Here is a 12,486-nt window from a genome sequence, read left to right as displayed (position 1 = left end):
GCAGACGTGAAGCCTTTCCTTGGGACCAACAGCAGAGTCACAGCGGGTCGGCGGGAAGCGGGCATGTCGCGGGCGGGTTGGCGGGAAGCGGGCATGTTTCGGGTAGGTTGGTGGGAAGCGGGCACGTCACGGGCGGGTCAGCGGGAAGCGGGCATGTCGCGGGTGGGTCGGCGGGAAGCGGGCAAGTCGTGGGCAGGTTGGCAGGAACCGGGCATGTTTCGGGCAGGTCGGCGGGAAGCGGGCATCTTTCGGGCAGGTCGGCGGGAAGCGGGCATGTTTCGGGCGGGTCGGCGGGAAGCGGGCAAGTCGCGGGCAGGTCGGCAGGAAGCAGGCATGTTTCGGGCAGGTCGGCGGGAAGCAGGCATGTTTCGGGCGGGTCGGCGGGAAGCAGGCATGTTTCGGGCGGGTCGGTGGGAAGCGGGCATGTGTCGGGCGGGTCGGCGGGAAGCGGGCAAGTCGCTGGCAGGTCGGCGGGAAGCAGGCATGTTTCGGGCAGGTCGGCGGGAAGCGGGCATGTTTCGGGCGGGTCGGCGGGAAGCGGGCAAGTCGCGGGCAGGTCGGCAGGAAGCGGGCATGTTTCGAGCAGGTCGGCGGGAAGCAGGCATGTTTCGGGCAGGTTGGTGGGAAGCGGGCATGTCGCGGACGGGTTAGCGGGAAGCGGGCAAGTCACGGGCAGGTTGGCAGGAAGCGGGCATGTTTCGGGCGGGTCGGTGGGAAGCGGGCATCTTTCGGGCAGGTCGGCAGGAAGTGGGCATGTTTCGGGCAGGTCGGCAGGAAGCGGGCATGTTTCAGGCGGGTCGGCGGGAAGCGGGCATGTTTCGGGCGGGTCGGCAGGAAGCGGGCAAGTCGCTGGCAGGTCGGCGGGAAGCGGGCATGTTTCGGGCGGGTCGCCGGGAAGCGGGCATATTTCGGGCGGGTCGGCGGGAAGCGGGCAAGTCGCGGGCAGGTCGGCAGGAAGCGGGCATGTTTTGGGCAGGTTGGTGGGAAGCGGGCATGTCGCGGACGGGTTAGCGGGAAGCGGGCAAGTCGCGGGCAGGTTGGCAGGAAGCGGGCATGTTTCGGGCGGGTCGGCGGGAAGCAGGCATGTTTCGGGCAGGTTGGTGGGAAGCGGGCATGTCGCGGACGGGTTAGCGGGAAGCGGGCAAGTCGCGGGCAGGTTGGCAGGAAGCGGGCAAGTCGCTGGCAGGTCGGCGGGAAGCGGGCATGTTTCGGGCGGGTCGGCGGGAAGCAGGCAAGTCGCGGGCAGGTCGGCAGGAAGCGGGCATGTTTCGGGCAGGTCGGCGGGAAGCAGGCATGTTTCGGGCAGGTTGGTGGGAAGCGGGCATGTCGCGGACGGGTTAGCGGGAAGCGGGCAAGTCGCAGGCAGGTTGGCAGGAAGCGGGCATGTTTCGGGCGGGTCGGCGGGAAGCGTGCATCTTTCGGGCAGTTCGGCAGGAAGCGGGCATGTTTCGGGCAGGTCGGCAGGAAGCGGGCATGTTTCAGGCGGGTCGGCGGGAAGCGGGCATGTTTCGGGCGGGTCGGCAGGAAGCGGGCAAGTCGCTGGCAGGTCGGCGGGAAGCGGGCATGTTTCGGGCGGGTCGCCGGGAAGCGGGCATATTTCGGGCGGGTCGGCGGGAAGCGGGCAAGTCGCGGGCAGGTCGGCAGGAAGCGGGCATGTTTCGGGCGGGTCGGCGGGAAGCGGGCAAGTCGTGGGCAGGTCGGCAGGAAGCGGGCATGTTTTGGGCAGGTCGGCAGGAAGCGGGCATGTTTCGGGCGGGTCGGCGGGAAGCAGGCATGTTTCGGGCGGGTCGGCGGGAAGCGGGCACATCGCTGGCAGGTTGGCAGGAAGCGGGCATGTTTTGGGCAGGTCGGCAGGAAGCGGGCATGTTTCGGGCGGGTCGGTGGGAAGCGGGCAAGTCGCGGGCAGGTTGGCAGGAAGCGGGCATGTTTCGGGCGGGTCGGCGGGAAGCGGGCATCTTTCGGGCAGTTCGGCAGGAAGCGGGGAAGTCGCGGGCAGGTTGGCAGGAAGCGGGCATGTTTCGGGCGGGTCGGCGGGAAGCGGGCATGTTTCGGGCGGGTCGGCGGGAAGCGGGCATATTGGTCTGGTTGTTAACTGGGATAAAACAAAGTCCCAGGCTGCTCGATTGCCCTCGTCCGGAGGAGAGAGCCGGCGGGGCAGCTGTCACACGGGTGGCTGGTGACGTGGCCGTACCGGACAATGCTGGGAAGGTGGGGGAGGGAGGGGAGGGAAGCAGTAGCTGCCCCCATGTTGGGGGCACTCCAGCGGTTCTGTGGGCACAGCATGAGATCAGCGGGCTGTGAAGCTGCAGCTGTAAGAACAGGGGTTGTGGCAGCTCTCTCATGCGGACGGGAAAGGCAGGTGCCGATTGGGATGATGTGGGAACTTTCTATAGGATGCTTAGGAACCCTGCATGCACCCCAGGGCCCCGGTACGTTGCACGGCTGCCCACTGTGGGGGAAGGGGTACGTTTGCTCAGGAGAAAGGTGAGTGGCTCGCTGCCCTATCTGGGTAGGATGAATAGTGTTGTTAAGGAACTGGATGAAATGGGGGTGACACAGAGCTACAGGATCGGGGCCATGACCCCACCTTTGGAATGGTCTCTGGGGAGGCCCCTTCAGTGGGCCAGGCTCCCTTAGTCTGGACCTTGTGAGCTCTGGGCAGCGAGACCCACGGCGACAGACTCTGAGGGAGACTTGTCCATTCTTTAGGGACTAATGCACCTCACCATGTGACGAAGTGGGACTGTTCTTAACGTTTCCTCTGAATACTGTAGGGGTACCTCAGTTTCCCCTAGGCATTTCTTAAGTCTCTAGGTGGTGGGATAAGGGGGTGTCGTTGCAGAGCAAAGGGCCAGGGTACATAAATGGCCGACACTCTGTCTCCTGGCAACTGATGGCCTGGCCCTTCCCCCTGCAAGGTGAGAGCAAAAGGGTTGGAGAACAAAGGAATCGGGTGATGTCCTGGCCCGGGAAAGGAACAAAGCCCAGAGGAGGAGGGGCTGGAGAGAGTTTCAGTTTGGGGCTGGCTGGGACATGGAGTGAAGTGCAGACGGGGTTGTCTGGCTCACAGCCCCCTAAAATGGACCCAGCTGAGGGGTCCCGTTCTCTGCACCCACAAGCTCTGTGTTAGACCATGTTCCTGTCGTCTAATAAACCTTCTGTTTTACTGGCTGGCTGAGAGTCCCGTCTGACTGCGGAGTTGGGGGGCAGGACCCTCTGGCTTCCCCAGGACCCCGCCTGGGCGGACTCGCTGGGGGAAGCGCAGGGAGGGGCAGAGGAGGCTGAAGGCTCCGAGGTCAGACCCAGGAAGGTGGAGCCGGGGGAGCTGTGTGTCCTGCAGACAGGCTGCTCCCCGAGAGGAGACTCCCCCAGAGCCCTGCCTGGCTTCGTAGGGAGCAGATCCAGAGCATGGCCCGGGGACCCCGGGACACCATATACACACACCGGCTCGGCCACACAATACACAGTGCTCAGATACACAAACAGACACACACCCAGTGCATGCACACGTCATGCAGACACTGGCACGGGGGCACACACACACACACACACACACACACACACACACACACACACAGTGCGTGAACACGCACCATGCAGACAGGTGTGGGCACACACTGCCCCAGCCGTGCGTGAGACACACAGACCCCCATGGACCTGTGTGCACCCTGGGGCCATCCCACCCTGGCAGGTGGTGGCGTGGGGGTGGGGAAGGGCTGCACTGGGTCTGGGGGGCCACAGCTGTGCAAGGCACCTCTCCCCACTCCGTGCCAAGTGTGAGGATGTGATGCAGCAGGGAGGGGGAAGTGTTGACCTGGGGATGTGCCCTGGGGAGGGGAGACCTGAGAGCCTGTCACCTGAGCCAGGAGGGGGAGGGGGAGGTAACACCTCTGCCCAGGAATGTGAATGAGGCTGCAGGAGGGGGCCTGCTGGGTGGGTTTAGTTTCAGTTTGGGGCCGGGTGGAGGGACGCAGGGAACCCCAGGGCTGGGGTCTAAGCTCCCTGCTCCCCCAGAAGGACGTGACTGAGGGGTCCTGGGGGTACCCAGAAGCTCTGTTTTGGACTGTGTTCCTGTTGTCCAATAAACCTTCTGTTTTACTGGCTGGCTGAGAGTCTCAGTGAATCCCTGGAAGAGGGGTGCAGGGCCTGGACTCCCCCACACGCCGTGACACCAAGCGCTCGGAGCTGGCTGGCCTGCCCCCAAGCAGCCTGGTCTGTCCCGCTGGCTCAGGGTGTCACGGAGTGTGGGGGAGTCCGGGCCCTGCACCCCTCTTCCTGGGATTCACCGTGACTCTCAGCCAGCCGGTAAAACGGGAGGTTTATTGGGCAAGAGGAACACAGTCTCAAACAGAGCTTGTGGGTACACCCAGGACCCCTCAGTCAAGTCCTTCTGGGGGAGCAGGGAGCTTAGACCCCAGCCCTGGGGTTCCCTACGTTCCTCCACCCAGCTCCAAACTGAAACCAACACCCCCCCACCCACCCCCCAGCAGGCTTCCTCCTGCAGCCTCTGTTCACATTCCCGGGCAGAGGTGTCACCTGGCCCCAACCCCCTCCTGGCTCAGGGGACAGGCTCTCAGGTCTCCCCTCCCCAGTGAAACCCCCCTGCCACATTCCCAGGTCAACATCCCCTCTCCCTGCTGCCTCACACAGGGACAAGGAAGGAGCAGGCACCCTCCCTGCTGCCCAATCTCCGCAGGGGGAGCTGGGGGGAGCCCGGTGCTGTGCCTAGGGGGAGTGGGGCAGAACAGAGCACAGGACTCCTTGGGGAAGTACAGACGGTGCAGGAGGGCACAGGGGATTGGGGGTGCATAGGGGGCAGAGGGTGCACAGGGGGCAGGGGATGCGGTGCATGGGGGTGCACAGGGGTGGGGGTGCCCAGGTGGGGGTTGTGGTGCACGGGGGGCCAGGGCTGCGGTGCATGGGGCAGGTACAGGGACGGAGGTGTACAGGGTGCGAGGATGCTGCGGGGTGGAAGGAGAGGAGACAGTCAGGCTTTGTGCTGCCCCGTCGGAGGCAGGTACAGAGGTGGGTGCTGGGTGCCAACGGGGCCCCCAGCACTGTGGACACCCCCTCGTCACCCCATCTTGGGTTCCCAGGCTCCTGGGAATTTGGCTGCTGGCAGCTTCTTCTGAGGGCTGGGGCGTGCCCAGGGCTGCACATGCCCTGCCCCCGGGTGGCAGCGGGCGCTTGGCCGTGGCTGGAGGGGCACCGACCGTTCAGATGGTGGCCGTCGCAGCCCCTCTGCTCTTAGGAAGGGGCGGCCCGTGGAGACGCCAGGCCCCAGCCCCCGATGCCGCCCTGCGGGAGCTGCATGGCCGGGCGCCGTCCCAGGGCCTGTTTCAAGTGGGCATCGTGGGGTCTGCAGCCTGGGCACTTCTCCCGCCAGGGTGCCCCTCTGCTGCCAGCTGTCTCACCGCGCATGGGGCCGGGGCTGATCAGAGGCTGCCAGGCGGCACCGAGAACGCGGAGACGCGGCTTTGAAGCCGCCCTGACGAGCTGTCTGCATGTCGGAGCCGTGCTGACAGCGTCTCCCTTTGAGCAGCCGATGGGGGGAGCGCAGCCCCCCCCCTCCCCCGCCCGCGGCACTGGGCCCCGCGCTCTGATCACCGTCTCGCCCAAGGCTTCAAAGAGCCGACCGGCACCCACGTCAGCATGCCAGGCTCAGGCGCTCCCGGCCCAGCCCCTGGCGGGGCGGGACCCCGGCTGCCGGGGCAGGGGTGAGGTCGGGGCCTGGGGTTGGGGGCCAGGAGTTGGGGGGGCAATGCCATGATGGTTCCCGCAGCATTGAGAGCAATGGGCTGCTGCTGCCTGTGAATGGCTCAGTCTGGGTGGGGGAGCCTCCCGCAGCCTGGCAGCCCCTGCCCCAGCTCTGCCCCTCCTGTCGCTCCCCGCGCTGGGAACCCCCCGAGGGAGCCCCCCGACTGGAGGCAGGGCCCAGGCAGCAGGACCAGGCACTGTCTGAGGGTCACAGATGCTCCGGGGCCCCTCAGAGGAGCAGCGGGCAGGACCCTGCGTCTGGGGACTGGGGTGACGGGGCCGAGGACGGGCAGAAGCCAGGGTTCCCGGGGCACAGCTCCCGGCGGATGTGACCACACAGCCCTGCCGGGACATACACCAGAGCCACCAGCTGCTGCAGGCTTTGTGAGGTCTGGGACACGGACCCCTGGGGTCGCTGCCCCGCTGGGCACCCAGGTCCTGCCAGGCCTCCCTCGCCCTGGTGCCGGGGCCAGCACGATGCCACCCACCCAGCCCGGTGCCAGGGGAGCTCCAGGAATTTTCCGTTCCTGCCTGGAGCTTGTGGGGAGGGCGTCTGTCTGCACCAGCCCCCGCCCCTCGCCTCGCCCGTGACTGGAGCAGCTCCGGAGACGCCTGCCGTGCTCAGCTCGCGCAGGGCGCTGGATACCGGGAGCTGCACGACAGGCTCCGGAGCGAGGAACCTCCCTGGAGGGAAACTAGGGCAGGCCGCAGGGCCGGGCACCTCCGGGGCAGAGCCAGGCTGGGCTGCAGGGCTGGGCGCCTCTAGGGCAGATCCGGGGCGGATCCAGGGCAGGCCGCAGGGCTGGGCGCCTCAGGGGCAGAGCCAGGCTGGGCTGCAGGGCTGGGCGCCTCTAGGGCAGATCCAGGGCAGGCCGCAGGGCCGGGCGCCTCAGGGGCAGAGCCAGGCTGGGCTGCAGGGCTGGGCGCCTCTAGGGCAGATCCGGGGCAGGCCGCAGGGCCGGGTGCCTCAGGGGCAGAGCCAGGCTGGGCTGCAGGGCTGGGCGCCTCTAGGGCAGATCCAGGGCAGGCCGCAGGGCCGGGCACCTCCGGGGCAGAGCCAGGCTGGGCTGCAGGGCTGGGCGCCTCTAGGGCAGATCCGGGGCAGATCCAGGGCAGGCCGCAGGGCCGGGTGTCTCCGGGGCAGATCCGGGGCAGGCTGTGGGGCCGGGCGCCTCCCAGGGCAAACCGACCCCTGGCTGAAGCCTGAGGACCCCAGGCCCAGCCGGTGGCGATGCCCCGGCCCCATTCCTGCTGCCCCAGGGGGGCGCCCCCGGCCCCGGGCGGCTCCTTCAGCCAGATCACCGCCCGGTTCCTGCGCGTCACCAAGATCCACGGCCTGCACCACATGGGCTCACACCGGCAGTCGCGCCCGCGTTGTCTGCTCTGGGGCCTGGCCTTCCTGCTCTCGCTCGGCCTCCTGGGCACCTGGTCCAGCAACCGGGTGGGCTACCTGCTGTCCTGCCCGGTGCAGAGCCGGGTGCGCATGGAGCGGGCGGCAGGTCTGCGCTTCCCGGCCGTCACCCTCTGCAACCACAACCCCGTGCGCTTCCTGCGGCTCACCAAGCCCGACCTCTACTCGGCGGGGCAGTGGCTGGGCCTGGCCGGGGAGAACCGCGCCCTGCTGCCCGGGCTGCTGGAGGGGCTGCCCCACGCCCAGCGCCGCTGGCTAAGCCGCCTGGCCAACTACTCGCGCTTCCTGCCGCCGCGCCCCTCCGAGGGCACCATGCCCAGCCTCTTCCACCGCCTGGGCCACCAGATCGAGGACATGCTGCTGGCCTGCCGCTTCCGGGGGGAGCCCTGCGGCCCCCAGCACTTCACCCCCGTGAGTGCTCCGGGGGGGCGGGCGCAGGCGGGGCCAGGGGGCGGCTGGCCATGGCCCGAGGCAGGTCGCTGGCTCTGCGTTTTGGGATGTGGGGGGGCAGGGCTCGGGGGGGCGGATGGCAATGGCCCGAGGCAGGTCGCTGGCTCTGCGTGTTGGGGTGGGGCGGGGGGGGCTGGGGGGCTCGGGGGGGTGGCTGGCAATGGCCCGAGGCAGGTCGCTGGCTCTGCGTGTTGGGGTGGGGCGGGGTGGGGCTGGGGGGCTCGGGGGGGTGGCTGGCAATGGCCCGAGGCAAGTCGCTGGCTCTGCGTGGTGGGGGGGGCTGGGGGGCTCGGAGTTGGCGGCTGGCCATGGCCCGAGGCAGGTTGCTGGCTCTGCGTGTTGGGGGGGGCGGGGGGGGGTTCGGGGGCGGCTGGCCATGGCCCGAGGCAGGTCGCTGGCTGCGTGTTGGGGGAAGGCAGCTGGCCATGGTCCGAGGCAGGTTGCTGGCTCTTCGTTTTGGGGTGGGGCGGGGGGGGCTGGGGGGCTCGGGGGGGCGGCTGGCAATGGTCCGAGGCAGGTCGCTGGCTCTGCGTGTTGGGGTGGGGCAGGGGGGCTGGGGGTCTCGGGGAGGCAGCTGGCCATGGCCCGAGGCAAGTCGCTGGCTCTGCGTGTTGGGGTGGGGCGGGGGGGGCTGGGGGGCTCGGTGTGGGCGGCTGGCCATAGCCCGAGTCAGGTCGCTGGCTCTGCGTGTTGGGGTGGGGCGGGGGGGGGCTGGGGGGTTCGGGGGGGTGGCTGGCAATGGCCCGAGGCAGGTCGCTGGCTCTGCGTGTTGGGGTGGGGCGGGGTGGGGCTGGGGGGGTCGGGGGGGCGGCTGGCCATGGCCCGAGGCAGGTTGCTGGCTCTGCGTGTTGGGGGGGGCAGGGGGGGGTTCGGGGGCGGCTGGCCATGGCCCGAGGCAGGTCGCTGGCTCTGCGTGTTGGGGGGGGGGGCGGGGGGGGGGGTTCGGGGGCGGCTGGCCATGGCCCGAGGCAGGTCGCTGGCTCTGCGTGTTGGGGGGGGCAGGGGGGGGTTCGGGGGCGGCTGGCCATGGCCCGAGGCAGGTTGCTGGCTCTGCGTGTTGGGGGAGGCGGGGTGGGGCTGGGGGTCTCGGGGGGGCGGCTGGCGATGGCCCGAGGCAGGTCGCTGGCTCTGTGTGTTGGGGTGGGGGGGGGTGGGGCTGGGGGTCTCAGGGGGGCGGCTGGCGATGGCCCGAGGCAAGTCGCTGGCTCTGCGTGTTGGGGAGGGGCGGGGGGGCTGGGGGCCTCGGGGGGGCGGCTGGCCATGGCCCGAGGCAGGTCGCTGGCTCTGCGTGTTGGGGAGGGGCGGGGGGTCTCAGGGGGGCGGCTGGCCATGGCCCGAGGCAGGTCGCTGGCTCTGTGTGTTGGGGTGGGGGGGGGTGGGGCTGGGGGCCTCGGGGGGGCGGCTGGCCATGGCCCGAGGCAGGTCGCTGGCTCTGCGTGTTGGGGGGGGCAGGGGGGGTTCGGGGGCGGCTGGCCATGGCCCGAGGCAGGTCGCTGGCTCTGCGTGTTGGGGGGGGGGCGGGGGGGGGGGTTCGGGGGCGGCTGGCCATGGCCCGAGGCAGGTCGCTGGCTCTGCGTGTTGGGGGGGGCAGGGGGGGTTCGGGGGCGGCTGGCCATGGCCCGAGGCAGGTCGCTGGCTGCGTGTCGGCGGGAGGCGGCTGGCCATGGTCCGAGGCAGGCTGCTGGCTCTGCGTGTTGGGGGGGGTGCGGGGGGGGGGCTGGGGGGCTCGGGGGAGCGGCTGGCCATGGCCCGAGGCAGGTCGCTGGCTCTGCGTGTTGGGTGGCGGGATGGGTACAGATGGGGCTGGGGGGCTCGGCTGGCCGCAGTCCGAGGCAGGTCGATGGTGCTGCGTGTTGGGGGGCGGGGCAGGCGCAGACGGGGCTGGGGGGTTCGGGGGGGCGGCTGGCCATGTCCCGAACCAGGTCACTGGCTCTGCGTGTTGGGATGCGGGGGTGACTCTGCGGGCGTTTGAGTGGCTCACACATGGCAGCGATGGGGGCTGGAGAGAACGGGAGGGACAGGAGCCCCCTCCCAGATCCCCGCCCCGCTCTGCCCCACAGCAGATGGGACCCGTGGGATCTTGCTGCCTTGGAGTCTCTCCCCCCACCCCCCCGCCATCTCAGAGATGCCCGCCACACCCAAATGCCAGGGAGGTGCCTTGTGTTACTTTGCCAGTGGGGTGGGGGAGTGAGGTGGGCCGGGGAGGGGCCGTGTGGCTGGGGGGGTTGGGGAGGGGGCCTTGTGGCTGAGGGCAGGCTCACGTGGGGGGCTGTGATGCAGGGAGGTGGGAGGGTGGACTGGGGGGGCGTGGGGTGAAAGCTGGGAGGTGGAGGAGGGGCCATGTGGCTGGGTGCAGGGTCATGGGAGGCGTGGGCTGTGATGCAGGGAGGTGGGGGGCTGGACCTTAACCAACCTGCCTGGTGCAGGGCAGACAGAAGCGACAGGATCAGGGTGGATCCGCTCCCCAATGGGTCCCGGAGACCCTCCCGTACCCCCTTGCGGGTCCAGCAGGTGCCTGGGGACACAGCCCAGCATGGCCCCCTGGACCTGGGTGCGAGCCCCTGGCCAGCTGGCAGCAGGGGGCGCACTCCATGGGGGCACCAGGCTCAGACCCCCCAAGGCTCCCGTGCTCCAGCCCGGGGGTCCGTGAGCTCCGGCTCCGCACTGGAGGCGTGTGGGGCTGACGTGCCGCTGGCTGGCTGGGCACCAGGGGCCGGACTCCCCGTTCCCCGCAGTAGCAGCTGGAGGCAGGATCCTGGCTGCAGCCTGGTGCTTTGGGGGGTGTAACGAGGCGGGTTCTGGCGGGACCCCACGGAGAGGGGCCAATTCAGGACCAACTGCTTCACGCAGGGCAGTCACAGCCCCAGGCTGGGGTTTTTCCACCTCTACGGCAAACCCAACCAGCCAGACAGAGAGGACTTTGGTTTTACCCCACTGGGTAACCACAAGTCACACAAGCAATTCCCTTAGACACTCAAGTTTCCCAGTATCCCCACCAGGGCCACTTGTTATAGGGACGAATGGTTACGAAAACGAATACCCCAGTAAAAGAACAAAGGTTCTCTCGATCCCAAAGGACCCAGACCCAGGTCAATGTACAAATCAGATCTTACCCACAAATCACACCAATCCTTTAGAATCTAAAATCTAAAGGTTTCCTCATAAAAGGAAAAAGATAGAGATGATTTAGTTGGGATTGGTCCTGCTTTGAGCAGGGGGTTGGACGAGATGAACTTCTGAGGTCCCTTCCAACCCTGATATTCTAGGATTCTATGAGAGCCAGAATTGGTGAAATGGACTCAGTGACATACAGTAACGGCAAAGCTCTTGGTTCAGGCTTGTAGCAGGGATGGAATAAACGGCAGGTTCAAATCAAGTTTCTGGAGAACATCCCCAGCTGGGATGGGTCCTTCAGTCCTTGGTTCAAAGCTTCAGTGTAGCCAAGTCCCTCCAGAGGTCGGAAGCAGGACTGAAGACAAGATGGAGGAGCTGCAGCAGCTTTTGAAAGTCTCTTGCCATGTGGCCTCTTTCTTTGTCCTAAGGACAAGCTGCCCATCCCATGGCCTGGAAACACCTCAGAGTCCTGTCCCTAGGCAGGTCCCTGCACACCTGGCTGAGTCCCCAGGCGTGTCTGCCTTCTCTCAATGGGTCAGTTGTGTCGCTGATGGTCCTTAATGGGCCACTCAGCAGGCTAATGTGACAAAGTGGGACTGTTCTTAATGTTTCCTCTGAATAGTGTGGGGGGACCTCACTTTCCCCTAGGCAGTTCTTAAATCTCTAGGTGGTGGGGAAGGGTGTATGATCATTGCAGAGCCCTAGAGGGCAGGGGTGTGCAGGGGTCTGGACACAGAGAATGGCCGACACCCGGTTTCCTGGCCACTGATGGCCTGGGCCCTTCCCCCCTGCAAGGTGAGAGCTGAAGGGTTGGAGAACAAAGGAATCAGGTGACCTCCTGGCCTGGGAAAGGGACAAAGCCCAGAGGAGCAGGGGCTGGAGGGAGTTTCAGTTTGGGGCTGGCTGGGACATGGAGTGAAGGGCAGACATGGTTGTCTGGCTCACTGCCCCCAAAATGGACCCAGCTGAGCGGTCCTGTTCTCTGCACCCACAAGCTCTGTGTTAGACCATGTTCCTGTCGTCTAATAAACCTCGGTTTTACTGGCTGGCTGAGAGTCCCGTCTGACTGCGAAGTTGGGGGGCAGGACCCTCTGGCCCCCCCAGGACCCCGCCTGGGCAGACTCGCTGTGGGAAGTGCACGGAGGGGCAGAGGAGGCTGAATGCTCCGAGGTCAGACCCAGGAAGGTGGAAGCCGGAGGAGCTGTGTGTCCTGCAGACAGGCTGCTCCCTGAGAGGAGACTCCCCCAGAGTCCTGCCTGGCTTCATGGGGAGCAGGTCCAGAGCATCACCCAGGGACTCCGTGACAGCTAGGCTGACACCAACTTGTCTGGGGTGTTCCCCAGAAGCAGAGCACAAGTTTGAAACAGACAGTACAGAGCCAATATTCATAACTTTAACTACAAAATGGTACACGCACACACAGACAGCATCACCCTAACCAGCCAGCCATCACCTTGTCTGAGACACCTCGTTTGACCCCCTTTGTACAGGATTTGATGCCAGTACAGGACCCTGGTTGCAACGATGATCTATACGGTCCCAGATTATGTCAGTAACGTCACAGGGTGTATCCGGGTCAGGATCGAAGGGCCCCGGCAGAGCTGTGTGTCGGGGGGAGCCCAGGGCGGGGCTAGCGGGGGGCTGCAGGTTGGAGGGCAGGAGTTCTGAAGGGCCGATGGGGGCAGTTCAGGGGCAGGGCCCGGGTGCTCCGCGCTGTGGCTGTTCTGTCTCCCAGGGCCCACAGGGGGACAGGT

At 67.2% G+C, this 12,486-nt stretch overlaps 1 protein-coding gene across 2 annotated transcripts in view; it reads left to right on the top strand.

Moving 5' to 3' along the window:
- Positions 1 to 12,486, top strand: part of ASIC4 (acid sensing ion channel subunit family member 4) — a 67,050-nt gene that overhangs the window by 42,479 nt on the left and 12,085 nt on the right. The window contains exon 1 of one of the 2 annotated variants that reach the window (XM_048868720.2): positions 6,133 to 7,579. The exons of the other annotated variant lie outside the window; for it this stretch is intronic. Within the exon in view, the coding sequence (XP_048724677.1) occupies positions 6,989 to 7,579 (591 nt within the window). The 5' untranslated portion in view covers positions 6,133 to 6,988. Of the gene's footprint in view, positions 1 to 6,132; positions 7,580 to 12,486 lie in introns of those variants that run through there. 2 annotated transcript variants of the gene reach the window in all.

The sequence above is a fragment of the Caretta caretta genome, chromosome 11 (assembly GCF_965140235.1).
Source record: "Caretta caretta isolate rCarCar2 chromosome 11, rCarCar1.hap1, whole genome shotgun sequence".
Lineage (NCBI taxonomy): Eukaryota > Metazoa > Chordata > Testudines > Cheloniidae > Caretta > Caretta caretta.
The sequence above is the reverse complement of the archived record's forward strand: the minus strand, read 5'-3'. Positions and strand labels throughout refer to the sequence as shown.